This window comes from Lithobates pipiens, unplaced genomic scaffold (genome assembly GCF_037356315.1).
Source record: "Lithobates pipiens isolate NorthernLeopardFrog02 unplaced genomic scaffold, aLitPip1_a1.2 Scaffold_18, whole genome shotgun sequence".
In the NCBI taxonomy this organism is placed as follows: Eukaryota; Metazoa; Chordata; class Amphibia; order Anura; family Ranidae; genus Lithobates; species Lithobates pipiens.
The window spans coordinates 603837280-603856565 of record NW_027507758.1 but is presented as its reverse complement, the minus strand read 5'-3'; the positions used below and the strand labels follow the sequence as shown (position 1 = coordinate 603856565).

At 43.7% G+C, this 19286-nt stretch overlaps 1 protein-coding gene across 1 annotated transcript in view; it reads left to right on the top strand.

The window, feature by feature from the left end:
- Positions 1-299: 299 nt before the first annotated feature.
- LOC143989207 (dnaJ homolog subfamily C member 27-A) overlaps positions 300-19286 on the top strand; it is a 40281-nt gene continuing 21294 nt past the window's right edge. The window contains exons 1-4 of the mRNA XM_077489257.1: positions 300-422; positions 1504-1663; positions 13990-14072; positions 15283-15352. Of these exons, the coding sequence (XP_077345383.1) occupies positions 1577-1663; positions 13990-14072; positions 15283-15352 (240 nt within the window). The 5' untranslated portion in view covers positions 300-422; positions 1504-1576. The remainder of the gene's footprint in view (positions 423-1503; positions 1664-13989; positions 14073-15282; positions 15353-19286) is intronic.

Below are 19286 nucleotides of genomic sequence, written 5' to 3'. Positions count from 1 at the left end.
TGCATTTGATGGGCACAGTGGTGGCATTTGATGGGCACATAGCGGCATTTGATGGGCACAGTGAGGCTGCAATGTATGTTTTTATTTCAGTTTGTTTGCGCCCCCTGAAAAAATATTTAACACCAGCCGCCATAGCAACCTGATTGCACACTGTTGCTAGGATACGGCGCCAAACCAGCCCCCTTCCCCTCCCTTCTGTGACCGAGCAAGGTGATTCGACAGGGCAGGCGTGGCTATGGAGATCACGTGTCTCCAGCAGGGCGGAGAGATGAGGGAGTTCCTCCCACTGGCTCGATAGCGGCTTGTTTGCGCTAGGTATGATGTCATGTGTCCACGCCCCCTTGTCCGGGGAGCTCCGGTTGGTTTGACATGGAGGAGAGCGGAGGGGGAGAGCGGACCGGCCGAGGGGAACCGTGAGAGCGGTGAGAACCCCACCGATACCGAGCGGAGTGTTATAATACCGATCGTTATATCACCGCACTGTACACCCCTCATCTACTCATTCCTAATACACCTACCGACCCCACCATATACACCTACCTACTCCCAATACACCTGCCGACCTACCCCCCTAATACACCTACCTATACTCATACCTACCCCTATAAATCTACCTACCACCCCATACTCCTACCTACCCCCCATACTCCTACCTAATACACCTACCTACCCCCCTATACGCCTACTGCCACCTATAAACCCTCCTACCTACCCCCTTATACACCTACCAAACCCCCTATACTCCTACGTACCCTCCGTCTACTCCTACCTAATACACCTATCAACCCCCCCCCCCCTACTCTTACCTATATACCTACCCCCTATACTACTGACCCCCCTATACTGCTAATGACTCCTATATACACCTACCTATACTACTGACCCCCCCTATACTCCTAATGACCCCTATATACACCTACCGACCCACCTTTACTCCTACTGACCCCCCTATACTCCGAATGACCCCTATATACACCTACCGGCCCCTATATACACCTACCGACTCACCTATACTCCTACTGACCCCCCTATACTCCGAATGACCCCTATATACACCTACCGGCCCCTCTATACTCCTGACCCCCTATATACACCTACCGACTCACCTATACTCCTCCTGACCCCCCTTTACTCCTAATGACCCCTATATACACCTACTGGCCCCCTTATACTCCTGACCCCCTATACTCCTAATGACCCCTATATACACCTACCAACTCACCTATACTCCTCCTGACCCCCCTTTTACTCCTAATGACCCCTATATACACCTACTGGCCCCCTTATACTCCTGACCCCCTATACTCCTAATGACCCCTATATACACCTACCGACTCACCTATACTCCTACTGACCCCCATATACTCCTAATGACCCCTATATACACCTACCGACTCACCTATACTCCTACTGACCCCCATATACTCCTAATGACCCCTATATACACCTACTGACCCCTTCTTCTTTATATCTTCCTCCTGCTCATGTATGTGCTTTATGCAGGTGTGTGGAGTCCCTATGCCGTGTGTGTCTCCCGTCGCCCTCACACTGCCGTCACTGCGATCCTGAACAAGACATGGAGGCCAACCTGCAGAAGAGGAAGGAGAGCCGCAAGGCGCTGCGGATTAAAGTCATCAGTATGGGCAATGCTGAAGTAGGCAAGGTAGGAACAGGGGTGAGACTCTGAACCCCCATCAATGTATTGGCGCTTAAATGTCAATTTAATCCCCCCCCTTTTTTTTGTGTGTGTGTGTTTACATATATATATATATATATATATATACACACACACACACACACACACACACTACAGAGAAAAAATGAGAATTAAATTGACTTTTTATATATATATATATAAAATATGTTGTGAGATCCATAAAAAAAATGAAAGTAAAATGTATTTTTCTAAACGTTTCCTAGTTAAAAAAAAAATAAAATGCACTAAATATTTTGATACCTAAATGTAATTTATTACCCAATTTTTAGGTAGAATGTATAAAAGACGAGGTTGTGGTGAGTAAATAGATACCCAACATGTCAAACCTTAAGGCGCTGCTCTAGGCTCCTTCAGAAGTAATTAAAAGTCAGCAGCTACAATTACTGTATCTGACTTTTTTAATATATAGACACTTAACCTGTCCATGAATCCAGCGGTGTCTTCACCCAAGCCAATTTTTCAATTGGATCTTGGGTGCTGCCGTCACCATCTCAGCTAAAGGACATCCAGGAGTGAAGCCTTGCGCCTTCACAGCTGGTTCCCTACTACGCATGCGAATGGCAGGGGAAGGTGGAGGGGGGCTGAACTTCCGGCTGAGTTCTCTACAGCAAAGTCAGCCGGAAGTGGAAGCGGCACCTGTCAAATCCAGGTACCCACCCCCCCCCAAAGGTGCCAAATGTGTCAACGGGAAGGCAAGCTAGTGGAGCTTCCCCTTTTGGGTAGAGCTCCACTTTAAAATTGCACGTGGCCGTGAAACGGTGAAAAACTTCAGTACCCTATATTTTTTTCATAGGCAACACTTCAAAACCCCCGCAGGTCTTCAGTTTAGAATTACGAAGGAGCTCTGGTGTGAAAGTTATTGCTCTCACTCCGGCGTGAGCAGTGATCTATAACATGTAGGACAGTCAGCATTTTCCTATGTTAGAGGCCCAACACATCATGCGTGTAGGGACTGCACTGATAATCACGACACTGATAATCGGTGACCTTCTTATCAGTTTAGATGTCCCTTTCGCACAGGCCAATTATCGGCTCTCCTCTCCTGCTGTCAGCATGAGGAAAGGAGTGCTGATAACAGACTTATGTTTACAATGTGATCAACTGTGATTGGACAAAGCTGATCACATGGTAAAGGGCCGCCGTGATTGGCCCTTGATCTATGATCAACTGTGTCCTATGACTACCCTCCGAGAACTGGTCGGCCGATCTTTAGCGGTCATCGGCCATAGCACGGTCAGCAACTGGTTAAAAAAAAAAGCCTTAAATTTTCCCTCAAAAATGCAGTCATGTGACAGGCTGGGTCCAGGGTCTTCTTTCTTCCTGAATGCAATGCGGAAGGGGCCTTCTGCACTTGTGTATGTTGATCTCTGTTGACGCAAGCACTTCCTATTGGCTGGGTTCACACAGGGTCCTGAAGGTTAGAGGGGCCCTCAATTTCAAACGACGACGTCATGATGTCCGGTTGCGAGAATTGACAACGAGACTAGTTGGTAGGCCTGGAACACTTGTCTCCACTGCCAGAAGGGGTGTCACGGAGGGTCACATGAAGGTGATTACGGATAAGTAAAATTGTGCATAGGTGGGACCAGGAGGTTTTATTGCTGCCCAGAGGTAGTTTTTAAATTGCAAATCCAGTAGAGTCCTGCAGGGGGCAGGGAAGCCTCTAACTGATCTGTTGGTTTTGAGAGTTGCAAAAAAAATGTGCATTTCAGAAAATGTACAGTACTTACCTTTTCAAGGGATCTTCAGTCTGGTCTCAATGTCCTTTCCCTCCATTACTGAATATTCCAGAATGGTGCTCTCTACAGGTATCGATTATCAGTGCCCTCCATACAAGGATCGTTTTTTAAGGGCAGAAGGATTTGGATTTGTAGGGAGCTGTCCATTTTGTCATAAGATAACCAATGTACAGATTGCTTAGGCTAGTGTGATAAATGTGTGGAATTGTTTATATTTTCATTAAAAAATGTGTTGTAAAAGTTGTATATTGTTTTGTGCATCAGATAATCGGACATAACAGGCTTGGTGATGGTATCCTGGTATGTCGTAGTTTTTACAACCTGGAATGTGGTGGTGGGGGGTGTCGGGGAGCACGGTGTCGGGTATTCCTCTGCCCCCTGTCGCCTGGTATACGCGGTTATTGAATAGTTTCCGGCTGCTGTGTACACCGACTTGTCCTGACACATTCACCACCACACTAAAACACAATCCTATTCTTCTGTTACTGAAATATTCCTCTCAAGTTATAGATAAAGAAATTGCTTGTGTTTATAGAGGGTGGTATTAATATTTTTTGTAGAAGTAGTAATAATACTAATATTAATAATATTTAATTCCATTAACATTTTTTTTGTTAAATTTAACCACTTCTGTCCCCCGGGAGGTTTTACCCCCTTCCTGACCAGGACGTTTTTTGTGATACGGCACTGCGGTACTTTAACTGACAATGGCGTGGTCATGTGACACTGTACCCAAATAAAATGTATGTCCTTTTTCCCCCCACAAGTAGAGCTTTCTTTTGGTATTTTGATCACCTTTGCGGTTTTTATTTTTAGCGCTATAAGCAAAATAGACAATTTTGAATAAAAAAAACTATTTTTTTTTCACTTTCTGCTATAAAAAAAAAAGTAAAACATCAAATTTCTTCATCAATTTAGAACAATATGTCTTCTGCTACATATTTTTGTTAAAAAAAATCCCAATAAACGTATGTTGGTACACGCATAAGTTATCGCGTCTACAAAATAGGGGATTTATTTCTTTCTTTTTTTTTTTTTTTTTTACGCTTGCCGACCGCCTCATGCCGATATACGTCGGCAGAAGGGCTCGTACAGGCAGAATCATGTACCTGTACGTTGCCCTTTAAGAGGCGGCCAGCAGGCCACCTCTTAAAGGCATGGCAAGCTCCGTGAGTCGGGTCGCGGATCCTTACGGACTCGATCGCTGTGGGGATACCCACGATCGCCTCACGGGGAGGAAGAACGGGGAGATGCGAATGTAAACAAGCATCTCCCCCTTCTGCTTAGTGACAGTGTCACTGATCTCTGCTCCCTGTAATCGGAGGAGAGATCAGTGACGTGTCACACTTAGCCACGCCCCCCCACAGTTAGAAACATGCCCCAGGACACACTTAACCCTTACCCTGCCACCTAGTGGTTAACCCCTTCACTGCCAGTGTCATTTACACAGGAATCGGTGCATTTGTATAGCACTGATTGCTGTATAAATGACAATGGTCCCAAAAATGTGTCAAAAATGTCCGATGTGTCCGCCATAATGTCACAGTCCAGATTAAAAATCGCTGATAAAAATGCCATAAAACTATCCCCTATTTTGTAAACGCTATAACTTTTGCGCAAACCAATCAATCGCTTATTGCGCTTATTTTTGGTAAAAAAAAAAAAAAAATGTAGAAGAATACCTATCGGCCTAAACTGAGGGAAAAACTTTCTTTTATATATTTTTGGGTGATATTTATTATAGCAACATTTTTCAAAATGAATGCATTTTTTTTTTTTTTTTTGTTTATCGCACACCACCAAAAGAAAGCTCTATTTGTGGGGGAAAAAAAAGGACGTCAATTTTTGTTTGGTAGCCACGTCGCACGCGAAATTGTCAGTTAAGTCGGCGCAGTGCCGAATCTCAAAAAGTGCTCTGGTCAGGAAGGAAGGGGGTAAATTCTTCCGGGGCTGAAGTGGTTAAAGGCCCCTTTCCCACATGCGGACCGTTCATTTCATATGTGAACCAAAGTGATTAAAGCTGGCCATACGCCTATAGATTATCTGCAGATTTTCTATGGTTAGATGGAAAAAGTGCAACAGATTTCTCCATGTTTGCTAAACTGTATAGATGGAGGAATCTCCCACTTTTTCCATCTAACCATAGAAAATCTGCAGATAATCTATAGGTGTATGGCCAGCTTAAGTGAACGAATAACCTAAATAAATTGATAAGTAAATAATTACATAAATAAGTTAAAACATCCAATATATGATCACTTCATGGAGTTTTTTTGATGGGAGAAGGAAATAGATACTAAATGTTGTAGATGATACATCAGAATGGAGAGCTTTGATTTGCACACTCGTGCTTTATGGTGATCTGCCCGTGGCCGTATCCATCCATATACCATATGAGGAGAAGAGGTGGAAGGGTAAATGACCTATGAATTGATTAATAGAAATGCCGCTTCACCCACGCTCGATGGTCACTTGTTGGCCGGATACATCTGGTGAGTGCAATTCATATCTCACTTTGGGGGGAGCACTTGGTTTTTTGGGGCATTGAAGCACTTTTTTAGGATCACGGTGTTGGAGAATTATATTCAGAGTGACCGCACAGAGAAATGAACTTTGATGATTTATTACACATTGTATTGGTTGGACATTTGATCATTTTTGCACGTCCTAATCGCATGAATTTGATCATATATTGGATGTTTTAATTTATTTATTCATGTAATTATTTACTTATCAATTTATTTGCTATTCATTCAGTTAATCACTTTGGTTCACATATCATTAGATTGTCCAGTTAGCGCCCTTTGTTACTTTTTCATTATTTATTAGTATTCACTAATTTTCGGAGCAGCACGGGCTTATATTATTGCATTCGTTTGAAGTTGGCCCCGTTTCCCTTGTTTACATTTTAAAAATCTATATCTAATGTCTACATCCTAAGCACTCTTTTCTACAGTCTGAACACCCTCTGGTACCTAGGTCCTGAGTGTCTACGTCCTATACGCCCCTTAGCTTCTACAACAGCCTTTCTCAACCTTTCCAACACAGAGGAACCCTTGAAATAGTTCTCTGGACTCGGGGAACCCCTACTAAAAATGAGAAACCTACAATTTATGATACAATAGTGTGATGGTCAGTGGGAAGAATGGTCCTTACACTTGTGGTCATTGGGAAAAATTATCTCCTTACAGAGAGATAAAAAGATCAATGGTGTCAGTGGAAACTCATCTGAGAGGCAAAAATTGCCCAATGCTGAAGGAACCCCTAGCAACCTTTGGAGGAACCCTAGTGTTCCACTGAACCCTGGTTGAGAATCACTGGTCTACAATCTAAGAGCCCTCTAGTCTCTGTACCTCGGTGGCGGTGCGTCCATAAGGGCGCACTGGCACCTCCCCCTTTAGCACCAATAGATTCATGCATTGTATGAATCTATCTATGGCCGCCTCTGCCACCCCTTATATCATGCGCCTGGACCCTTTCCGAGCACCTGAATTACAGCGGCATAGGCTCTAATAGGAGTCAAAAAAGGTAGCTGTGAATATTCACTTTCCTAACACTAAACCGCCTCTCCGCCAGGTGTTCGGATCTGTTACCCGTCACTTGATTGGCTGAAACAGACACTGTGATTGGATGCCTATCAGCCATCCAATCATAGCAGAGGATTGGAAAAGACATGGAAGAGCTGCCCCACCACCACCAAGACAGGGTAAGTACAGATGGTGGGTGGGTGGCACACTAGCAGCATTTGATATGGCACAGTGAGGCTGCGTATGACGGGGCACAGTGAGGCTGCGTATGACGGGGCACAGTGAGGCTGCGTATGACGGGGCACAGTGAGGCTGCGTATGACGGGGCACAGTGAGGCTGCATTTGACGGGGTTATTTTCAGTTTGTTTGCGCCCTCCCCAAAAATTTTGAGCACCAGCCGCCACTGCTCTACTTAGTGTCTACGTCCTGAGAGCCCTTTGGCGTCTATACCCAGTATTTACGTCCTATGCGCCCTTTAGCTTCTACAGTCTGAGCGACCCCTGGCGTCTTTGCCTAGAGAAGTCTTTCTCAACCAGAGGAACCCTTGAAATAACTTTACAGTCTCGGGGAACCCCTGCTAAAAATTCCTAGATCTACAACTCGGGATACGTTAGTGTGATGATCAGTGCGAAGAATTCTCCTTACACTTGTGGTCATTGGGAAGAATTCCCCCCTTACAGATAGATAAAAGGATCCATAGTGTCAGTGGGAACTTATCTGAGAGGCAGAAATTGCTCATTACTCAAGAAACCCCTAAGAATCCTTTGGAGGAACCCTAGTTGGGAAACTCTGGCCTAGAGTCTAAGCCTTGAGTGCCCTCTAGTGTCTGACCTGTGTCATCCATCTGATAAACCGTATTGGATCTGTAATGATTAGTGATAAATCTCTGATTTCTCTATGTATTATTCATATCATTGCTTTTTAGCAGGAATGGCATCCACTGTGCCAAGATTAAACATTTACTGAAACTTTTGTTCATCATCTGCATTATTTACAGAGCGGGATGTTTTATCTGAATTATTTAATTGTAGGCTTTCATGCTGCTTTCATCCTAAGGCTATACATTTCCTAGGAAAGGGAAACCCTCATGCTTTCAGCTAGTAAGAGCAAGAGAGTTAAAGTTACTTACAGATCACTAATAATGTGGCTGTCACATTTGTACTGCCTGTTACAGTGCCATCCGGAAAGTATTCACAGCACTTCACTTTTTCCACATTTTATGTTACATCCTTATTCCAAAATGGATTCCATTCGTTGTTTTCCTTTAAAATTCTACAAACAATACCCCATCATGACAACGTGAAAGACGTTTGTTTGAAATCTTTGCAAATTTATTAAGAATCAAAAATAACTTTTAAAAAATCCCATGTACATAAGTATTCACAGCTTTTGCCATGACACACAAAACTGAGCTCAGGTGCCTCCTGTTTCCACTGATCATCCTTGAGATGTTTCTGCAACTTGATTGGAGTCCACCTGTGGTAAGTTCAGTTGATTGGACATGATTTGGAAAGGCACACACCTGTCTATATAAGGTCCCACAGTTAGCAGAGCACAAACCAGGCCATGAAGTCCAAGGAATTGTCTGTAGACCTTCGAGACAGGATTGTATGGAGGCACAGATCTCAGGAAGGATACAGGAAAAATTCTGCAACATTGAAGGTCCCAATGAGCACAGTGGCCTCCATCACCCATAAATGGAAGAAGTTTGGGCCCACCAGAACTCTTCCTAGAGCGGGCCGCCCGCCAAACTGAGTGATCGGGGGAGAAGGGCCTTAGTCAGGGAGGTGACCAAGAACCCGATGGTCCCTCTGAGAAAGCTCCAGTGTTTCTCTGTGGAGAAAGGAGAAACTTCCAGAAGAACAACCATCTCTGCAGCACTCCACCAATCAGGCCTGTATGGTAGAGTGGCCAGACGGAAGCCACTCCTCAGTAAAAGGCACATGACGGCCCACCTGGAGTTTGAAGGACTCTCAGACCATGAGAAACAAAATTCTCTGGTCTAATGAAACAAAGATTGAACTCTTTGGCCTGATTGGCAAGCGTCATGTTTGAAGGAAACCAGGCACTGCTCATCACCTGGCCACTACCATCCCTACAATAAAGCATGGTGGCGGCAGCATTATGCTGTGGGGATGTTTTTCAGTGGCAGGAACTGGGAGACTAGTCAGGATCGAGGGAAAGATGAATGTAACAACTCTGTGATTGTCCTCGAGTGGCCCAGCTAGAGCCCAGACTTGAACCCGATTGAACATCTCTGGAGAAACCTGAAAATGGCTGTGCACCGACGCTCCCCATCCAACCTAATGGTGCTCGAGAGGTCTTGTAAAGAAGAATGGGAGAAACTGCCCAAAAAGGTGCAGAGCTTGTAGTATCATACTCAAAAAGACTTTTTGTACATAAACACAATTTATGTTCATGGGATTTTTTTCTTGTTCATGTTTTTTTTTTTTTTTTTTTTTTAATAAATTTGCAAAGATTTCAAACAAACTTCTTTCACAATGTCATTATGGGGTATTGGTTGTAGAATTTTGAGGAAAATCTCTCATAATTTCATCTGTTGATACAGCCAGTAAGTCTGTTACTTTTCAAACAAGCTCTCCAGAAGAATGTACCCATTGCATGAAAGAGACAAACTATTTAACGCTGGCGGGGGTGCTTATAACGATCAGCTTTGATTAATTTAAACAATTTTCCCAAAATGTTTCCTGTAACTGATTATAAAGTGTTAGATGGAGTTTGGCTTCAATTTGTAAGTGTATCTAAACCAGCTAATACATCAAACACACCACCCCCCCCCCCCCCAGACTGACAATGATGCTCTCCAGAGGTGCCCCCTGTGCTCCTTTATCCAGGGTAGGGGCGCTCTAATACATGAGGTGTGTTACTGGGCAGATCAATTACTTAGAACCCACAAATATTATATATTTTTTAGCAGAGAACCTAGCGAATAAAATGGCGATCATTGCAGTATTTTACGGCACACTGTATTTTTGCAGGGGTCTTTCAAATGAATTTTTTTTTGAAAAATACACCTTTTAAGAATGTTGATGCAAAAGAAAACATTGAGTAAATAGATACCTAACATGCTACACTTTAAAATTGTGCATGGTCATGGAATGTCCAGAAACTACGAACTGGCACTGCGTCACTTTAACTGACAATTGCACGGTCGTGTGACGCTGTACCCAAATAAAATTGATGTCTCCTCCCCACCCCACAAATGGTTCTTCTTGAACTCCGCCCACCTCTCTCTGTCTCTCTCCATATGCGTACATTGATTTCTTTCCCTGCAGCTTCTTACACACTGTGTAAGGAATGGGCTTTTGAGAGATGTAGTTCTGGGGATGTCAGTAGGAAATGAGTTTCCTGCAGGTATTTGATCACCTCTGCGTTTGCTTTTTTTGCGCTGTAAGCAAAAAAAGCAACAATTTTGAAAAAAAATAAATTTCACTTTCTGCTATAAAACATTTCCAAAAGAAGTGAAAAAAATAATAATTTCTTCATTCGTTTAGGCGGATATGTATTCTGCTACATATTTTTGGTAAAAAAAAATCACAATAATATGCACTGGTATTGTACTAACGACACTGGCAGGGAAGCGGTTAACATCAGGGGTGCTCAAAGGGGTTAAATTATGGAGGAGTGCGGGGTGTAGCAAGGTGGCCGCAATGGAACATCACTAACGTTACACATTCTGACAGGTTGTCTAATCTGACGAAACACCCTCAGGTGTGTTCTAACTGCATGGGGGTTGGGCTGTCTGGCGGAACACAACAGACAGGATCTGTGTGATCTCCCCTGTCAGAACAGAGATCTACCTTATTTACACAGGCAGATCCCCGTTCTGTCACTGCAGGGAACGATTGCGGGTGTCCGGCAGACAGAGTCCGCTGGACCTACTGATTTGCTCCCCACGCTGGGCAATAGGAGCGCTCGTGCGCCCACAAAAGCGACCGACGTACAGCTACGGCGAATTTGCAGGAATGAGCCACCTAGCGCAGTATGACGGCAGGTGGTCAGGAATCGCTTAAGCTACAAAAAGTTTACTTTCGCCCCAGACCGTAAGTGAAGTCGCAACGTCACTCTGGTCCTCCAAGATCATAGAGGTGATTAGAGACCTTCTGGTCACCTCTATGGAAAGTAGAAGATGAAATGGACTTTGGAGGCACATAAAAATAACAAATTTTAATAGTTCACAACTTATATACACATTAATCTAGACACCTGAGTGCAAAAAGAAAACGATGAAAAAGAATAAGAGAAACAAAAACAAGGTCCTTCTTGTTTCTCTTGTTCTTAGTTTTCATTGTTTTTGACCCGATCAGACCCATTGATCAACCCCAAAACATGGATGCCGTAAGTATGGGTCCTTCTTGTTTCTTTTATTCTCCTTTTTTCATTTTCTTTTTGTTTTTTTTTAAACTCAGGTGTTTAGATTAATGTGTATTTGTATATATGAGTTGTGCACTATTAAAATTTGTTATAATTATGTGCCTCCAAAGTCCATTTCTTCTACTTTCCAAAATTATTAGTAGTATGTGGCACTTTGCTGTGGGGGAGTTTTGATTGCCACCTGAGGGCCCAGCAATCAATCTCTCTCAGTCCCCTCTATGACCACCTGCGCGACACATCGTTTTTCAGGTGCGGTGGTAAAAAAAAAACAGCTCAAGGAATACCAATGGGGGGGTTCTCTTCTGAAAGCAGTCCAGCGGCTAATTAGCCTCTCGGACCACTCTCGTGCGAAAGCCAGTCGCTGGCTAAAAAAAAAATACTGAGGTTTATAGTTGAAAACTTCAGCCCTAACCCCGGTAAACCACTTGCAAACTGCAAAATATACAGTATCTCACAAAAGTGAGTACACTCCTCACACTTTTTTTTTTTTTTTTATGTAAATTTTATCTTTTCATGTGACAACACTGAAGAAATGACACTTTGCTACAATATTAAGTAGTGAGTGTACAGCTTGTATAACAGTGTTAACTTGCTGTCCCCTCAAAATAACGCAACACATAGCCATTAACCACTTGCCGCCTGCCATATAGCAAAATGATGGTGGCAAAGGGGTTTAAATAACCTGACCAGACATCCTGTGACGTCTTCAGGATATTAAGCCGGGGGCGCGCATCGCAGCGATCGTTGTTGCGGTGTGTCAGACTGACACACCACAACTCCGATCTAGGTAAAGAGCCTCTGGCGGAGACTCTTTACCACGTGATCAGCCGTGTCCAATCATGATGTAAACGGGAAGAGCCGGTGATCAGCTTTTCCTCACTCGCGTCTGTCAGATGCGAATAGAGGAGAGACGATCGGTTGCTTCTCTGAATGGGCATCACTGATTGGCAGGCATTGTTTGGTACTGGCATCCATCAGTACCATATGTTACAGTACATTAGTGCGGCCTATCCATGCCCATCCGTGCCGTATATTAGTGCCCATCCGTGCCACCTGATCGGTGCCGCCTTATCAGTGAAGGAGTAAACATACTTATTTACAAAGTTTTGTAACTGAAACAAAAAACTTTTTTTTTTCAAGATTTTCTGTCTCTTTTTTTTTTAATTTTTTTGTTTAGCAGAAAATAAAAACTACAGAGGTGGTCAAATGCCACCAAAAGAAAGCTCTATTTGTGGGAACAAAATGATAAAAATCTAGTTTGGGTACAGTGTAGCATGACACAATTGTCATTCAGAGTGTGACAGCGCTGAAAGCTGAAAATTGGTCTGGGCAGGAAGGTGTATAAGTGCCCAATATTGAAGTAGTTAATGTCTAAACCGCTGGCAACAAAAGTGAGTACACCTCTAAGTGAAAATGTCCAAATGTTCCACTCGGAACAGGCCTAGCCATGGTCGACCAAACAAGTTAAGTGCACTTGCTCGGCATCATATCTAGTGGTTGCTACGAGTGCTGCCAGCATTGCTGCAGAGGTTGAAGGGGTGGGGGGGGGGGGGGGGGGGTCACCCTGTCAGGGCTCAGACCATATGCCGCACACTGCATCAATTCTGCAGGTCTGCATGGCTGTCGTCCCAGAAGGAAGCCTCTTCTAAAGATAATGCACAAGAAAACCCACCCTCAGTTTTCTGAAGACAAGCAGACTAAGGGCATGGATTACTGGAACCATGTCCTGTGGTCCGATGAGACCAATATGAACTTATTTGGTTCAGATGGTGTCAAGCGTGTGTGGCAGCAACCAGGTGAGGAGTACAAAGTCAAGTTTGTCTTACAGTCAAGCATGGTGGTGAGTGTCATGGTCTGGGGCTGCATGAGTGCTGCCGGAACTGGGGAGCTACAATTCATTGAGGGAACCATGAATGCCAACATGTACTGTGACATACTGAAGCAAAGCATGATCACCTCCCTTCAGAGACTGGGCCGCAGGGCAGTATTTAAACATAACGACCCCAAGCACACCTCCAAGACGACCACTGCCTTGCTAAAGAAGCTGAGGGTAAAGGTGATGGACTGGCTAAGCATGTCTCCAGACCTAAACAATATTGAGCATCTGTGGGGCATCCTCAAACAGAAGGTGGAGGAGCGCAAGGTCTCTAACATCCACCAGCTCTGTGATGTCATTATGGAGGAGTGGAAGAGGACTCCAGTGCCAACCTGTGAAGCTCTGATGAACTCCATGCCCAAGAGGGTTAAGGCAGTTGGAAAATAATGGTGGCCACACAAAATATTGACACTTTGGGCCCAATTTGGACATTTTAACTTAGGGGTGTACTCACTTTTGTTTCCAGTGGTTTAGACATTAATGGCTGTGTTACTTTGAGGGGACAGCAAATTTACGCTGTTATACAAGCTCTACACTCGCTAGAGGTCGGCAAATGGTTTTTCAATTATTTTGATGCTGTATATTGGTTAGAACTGTGCCCAACGTTTAAAGTGTGACTCCAGACAACCAGCTTTGTTTTGAGAAGCTCACAGTGTGCAGTGAAATCAGAGTAAGAATATTTAAATACTGGAATTCTTGATAACCCTGACGTGTTTTTCCTCTCGTCTCTGCAGAGTTGCATCATTAAGCGTTACTGTGAAAAAAGATTTGTCCCCAAGTACCAGGCCACCATCGGAATCGATTACGGTGTCACAAAGTAAGTGAATAGTTTGAATAAAAGCCACGTCTTCCATCATAAAACAGTGCAGCTTCTTATAAACTGTGTAAGGAATAGGCTTTTGAGAGATGTAGTTCTGGGGGTGTCAGTAGGAAATGAGTTTGCTGCTGCTACAAGACATTTACAAGCCTTGTGTGGATGTTGCGGTAAAATAAAAACATAATTACAGGACATGAATGAGTTCCCTGGTGCCCAACCTGTGGCCCCCTTTTGCAATTTTTGTGGGGCCTTCAGGGTCCCTGCAGACAATAGTCTGCTTTCCTATTGCCCTGTAATAGCTTTTTTTTTTTTTTTTTCTTTTATCAGGCTTATGTAACGTGTCAACAGAATTTGACCATCTCCTGTATCATATCTGCAGTCAATGATCATCTTCTGTCTCCATGTCTGCAGTGTCTGACCATCTCCTGTCTCCAGGCTCACCCAACAAATTAAATTCAAAATACTAAAAACTTACAAAGCCATCCACAACTCTGCCCCCAAGCTACATCACTGACCTAGTCTCAAAATACCAACCTAATCATTCTCTTTGTTCTTCTCAAGACCTCCTGCTCTCTAACTCCATTGTCACCTCCTCCCATGTTCACCTCCAGGACTTTTCCAGAGCCTCTCCAATCCTATGGAACTCCTTACCCCAATCGGTCCAGTTATCTTCTACTCTATTGGCTTTTAGACAATCCCTGAAAACCCTTCTCTTCAGAGAAGCCTATCCTACCTACAACCAACAACAGTATTTTCATTTTCTCCATCAGCTCACCCCCCACACTTATTACCTTTTTTGTTCCACTTGACCCTCCCTTCTAGATTGTAAGCTCTAATGAGCAGTGCCCGCTAATTCCTCCTGTATTGATTTGTATTTCTAAGTGTACTGTGTGCCCCCATGTTGTAAAGCACTGTGCAAACTGTTGGCGCTATATAAATCCTGTATAATATATAATGTCTGCACTCTCTGCCCATCTCCTGTACCATGCCTGCACTCTCTGCCCATCTCCTGTACCATGCCTGCACTCTCTGCCCATCTCCTGTAGCAGAGATCAGTTCTGGCATAGCTCCAGCCACATTGGATGAGGTCACTCTTGTGGTTTGTTGAGTTTATCATGATGTCATGTATGACGATATAATATAAAATCCTTTGTGCAGAAGACTGAATAGACTCTGATCTGATTTATTTATATTTTATTTTTTTCTCCAGAGTACAAATCAGAGATCGAGAAATTAAGGTCAATATATTTGATATGGCAGGACACCCCTTCTTCTATGAGGTAGGACTGGATACGGTTCTCTAGTATAAATTGAAGGTTTTCAGACTTTCAGCCCCAAGATTTGTTGCAGTCAATCCCGAGCCTCGCCCACTCTGTACTGTCAGTACCAGCTATATATCCCAGTACTAACATATAAACTACAGCTGAACATCAGGCAGATATAAGACACAATATCACATTTCTATATTCATAGGTATTGTGATTTGATTTTTATATATTGTTTTTATTTTGGTCAAGGGTAGTACCTAAATCTTACAGGCCCTGTACAATAAAGCTCAGAGCAGCAGTACAACCTGCCAGTAAACTCCTGAATTGCAAGGAGCTTGCTGATAGGAGAGAGCAGAGTGACTAAGGAGCTCATTAATCTGCTGCTTCTCCTGCAGTTCACGTTAAAGCCCATTTCTGGGGGGAAAGAAAAAGAATAGAGTGGCCTGTACCTGCACCCCAAGACTTAATTTCTTATTTTGGTCTAGGGGGGAAGAAAATTGAATTACCCGATCCTCCGCTCATCCCCCGCAGCGGCTTATCCCCCCCCCATGTTCCAGAGGTCTCGGAATCTGATGTCCTCAAGACAAAAGCAGGGTCCGTAACCCTGTATTGGATGTGGTGACGCCTTCGGACTGTCCACCGGGGAGCGCCATCTACTGAGGGAGCAGAGGTTTAGGCAAGTAAAACTGTTTCTTCTTTCCCCATAGATCTGGGGTCTCCAAACTTTCTAAATAAAGGGCCAGTTTATTGTCCTTCAAACTTTAGTGGGGCTGAACTGTGGCCACGTCTTGGTGTCAGTGGGAGTAGTTTCCAGCCTCCTAGGAGCATAGAGATGGCCCGGGGATGATCTTGTCCATGGCCGGCTCTGCGGTAACCCGACAGAAGTGCCGTATTGGATCCTGGGGTTTCCAGTCACACGGGGGAGTTTGAAGTGGCGGGGGGGGGGGTGTCCTGTCTCTCTGCCTGTAAAAGTAATCTAACAGCTAATCAGCTGCTAGGATGGCTTTTACAAAAAAGGATTTGCTGGCTGAGAAAAATGATACCGGGATGATGCTTATAGCTGCAGGCATCATCCCTGTATAACCAATCTAAGGATGTCCATGGACGTCCTATGGGCGGGAAGTAGTTGAAAGGTACATCACTTGCACTACACATTGCCTATCACTGTGCGCACCGGAGATCAATCGTTCGAGATCCCGAACATTCCTGAACATATGGTCGTTATCTTCCCCAAGCCTGGACCGAGTCTGTGACGTCAGACGGGTCACAGGGGTGCAGAACGAACTCCACTCTTGTGATCCACAGGAGAAGCACAACCAAAAGAGCTTTGTCTGTACTTCTCCTTTAAGCCTTGGCTTGTTGGGTATCTGTTTATTCAGTGCAACCCTTTATATTTTACCCCAAAAAAAATTCTGTTCACACCTAAGCGATTTGATGCCATTCTTAATGACAGGTATACAAGAAAAATGCAGCGCTGATGCACTCTGTGATCATTAAACCAAGTGATATAAAAAATTTGATGAAAACCAAAACAAAGTCCAGACATTTCATTGGTCTTTCCCCAGTTGATGTCCGCTAGTGACGAAACGCGTAGGGAGGAGCCTACGATGGTGACGTCATCAGGCTTTTACTCTCTGGAGGGGAATGGGTGAACTACACAGGAAGTGAGCACAATTTTTTTGGAGATGACGTGGTCCATTTTTAATCTACAAGCATTGTACTGCTTTCAAACAGCTTCTACTTTGTAAGTGCACGTTTGTTTTATTAAACCCTTTTCTACATTATTATGCTATGGAAGCTTTTCTTTCATATGTTTTTTGAGAACCATCGGCACCAGCTATAGTTCTAGGCAATCTTTAATGGTCTTAGGGAGACCTAATCATTCCCTATGTTTGGTGAGATTAGTGATCATTGAGTTCTGGTAAGCAGATTATTTTCTTACCTGGGTGTGGAGCTAGAAGCACTTGTATGAAAGATTTCCTCACTGCAAATCCTCACACTTATCTGGATGGGTGTTCTATATGGACTCTAATCCCATTGGGACTTTGCTTTTGTTTTCTTTTTTCACCCTGTTTTTCTTCAATGAACATTTGGGACTTTGTTTTAGGTTTCCTTTTTCACCAAATGTTTATATCACTTGTTTTATTGATCACAGATTGCATCAGCGCTGCATTTACCTTGTATACCTACCTATTTGAATTGTTTTGTATTTAGACTTTTAGTGCTAGCAGCTGTTTGATTCATTTCACGTGTTATATTGTTTTCATACATTTTCTAGCGCTATGTTGGCCTTGGGGCCTCATTTTTTTTTTTCTAGATTTCTTAATGGCACCCCAAACGCGGTGTGATTTTTGCCACAAATGTCACCAAATGCTCCTGGCTCTCTGCCAAAATTTGGTACATGGGCGTTTTTAGAGCAGAGGGCGGCCCATTCAATTGAATGGTGTGCCGCTCCACAAAATAGCTGTAAGAAACCATGAAATCAGACCGAGACAGAAATACAGTAAAATCACACTTGTTTAATAATATAAGTAAAAAGAACAAACTTAGTCAAAACATAGCCAAAGTTCAGTAACCGGAACGGATAGTCAGCCAAGCCAGAAGTCGGGGATCAATGTAGTGGAACAGCAAGCAGGATCTGGAGCCAGAAGGGATGTCGGCAAAGCAAGTCTTGAACAGGATTGCAGGAGAATGTCTCTGTGATGTTGACCAAGGCAAAGGCAGAGATCCTCTGGACTGGGCGGCTTAAGAAGGCAGGACTGACGAGCAGGATATCGGCAACAGCTGAGTAACTGTGGAGAGATAGGAGCTGGCAATTGGCCTACAGCTGAGTGGCCAGCTCAGAGAAGGAAGGGCTGAGCAAAGCCATGACAATAGCTTTAAAAAAAAAAAGCAGCGCAGCAGCTGCTACGCTCAGATGTGAATGGAACCTAAAATAAACTTTTGTGTATTTTTTGCTGAATTTTTGGGTTTCGTAAACGGTTGCAATACCATTGTGTAACTACCCCCATTTTATTATTTAGTCTGCTCTCAGAAAATGCAGAACATTTTGGAGATTTTAAAGTAATTCTAAACCTTTTATATATTTTTTCTAAATAATAAAGCTGTCGTACTCGCCTGCTCTGTGCAATGGTTTTGCACAGAGCAGCTCGGATACTCCTATTCTGGGTTTTCCCATCAGTGGTCCTGGCTCTTCCAAGTGCCCCCTCCACAGCAGGCCGATTTGCTAAAGGGTGTACTCATGCAGGCTTGCTCGCGAGGGCCGCTGCCTGCATCCATAGACGGACAGCCCCCTGCTCCCTTGGCATAAGATTTAATTAGCAGCGGGAGCCATCAGCCGCTGCTGCTGTCATCGGTCTACTTTGTGAGGTGGGAGAGAGCTGCTGCTCTCATGCACAGCGCTGGACCGAGTCAAGATTTGGGGGGGGGGGGTCCTTGACACAAATGTGTGTTGTTGTTTTTTTTTGTTACCTTAATGCATACAATGCATTAAGGTTAATAAACTCGTAAGAATTTAGAACCATTTTATAACCATTTATGAACTTTACACCATCTTCAAAATTGCCATTGGAACCACAGTCAGCAAGCTCCTGTGAAAAAAAATGTTAATTTTTTCCTGCAAAAAATAGAAAAATGTGTGTTTTTAGTTGCTTTTTTTTTGAATTACAGAGAAAAATGCGTGCTTAGTTGCTTTTTTTTTATTTTTTCTTATTACAGTCCCAGAACAATCATGCATCAGCATGCTAATAAATTGATTAAACAAAGCCTCCTGTTTTCATTACATTCCTTCATTTGGTCCTAATGACATCATCACTGGGTTTCTGTGCTTCTCTATGCAATGCAGGCAGATCGCAGTTGGTGGGGCGGGGGCGGGCCCAGCCCCAGCATGGTGCTGTACATAGGTTTGCTGGGTATAAATCATCAGCCTGGACGAGTGAACATTCAT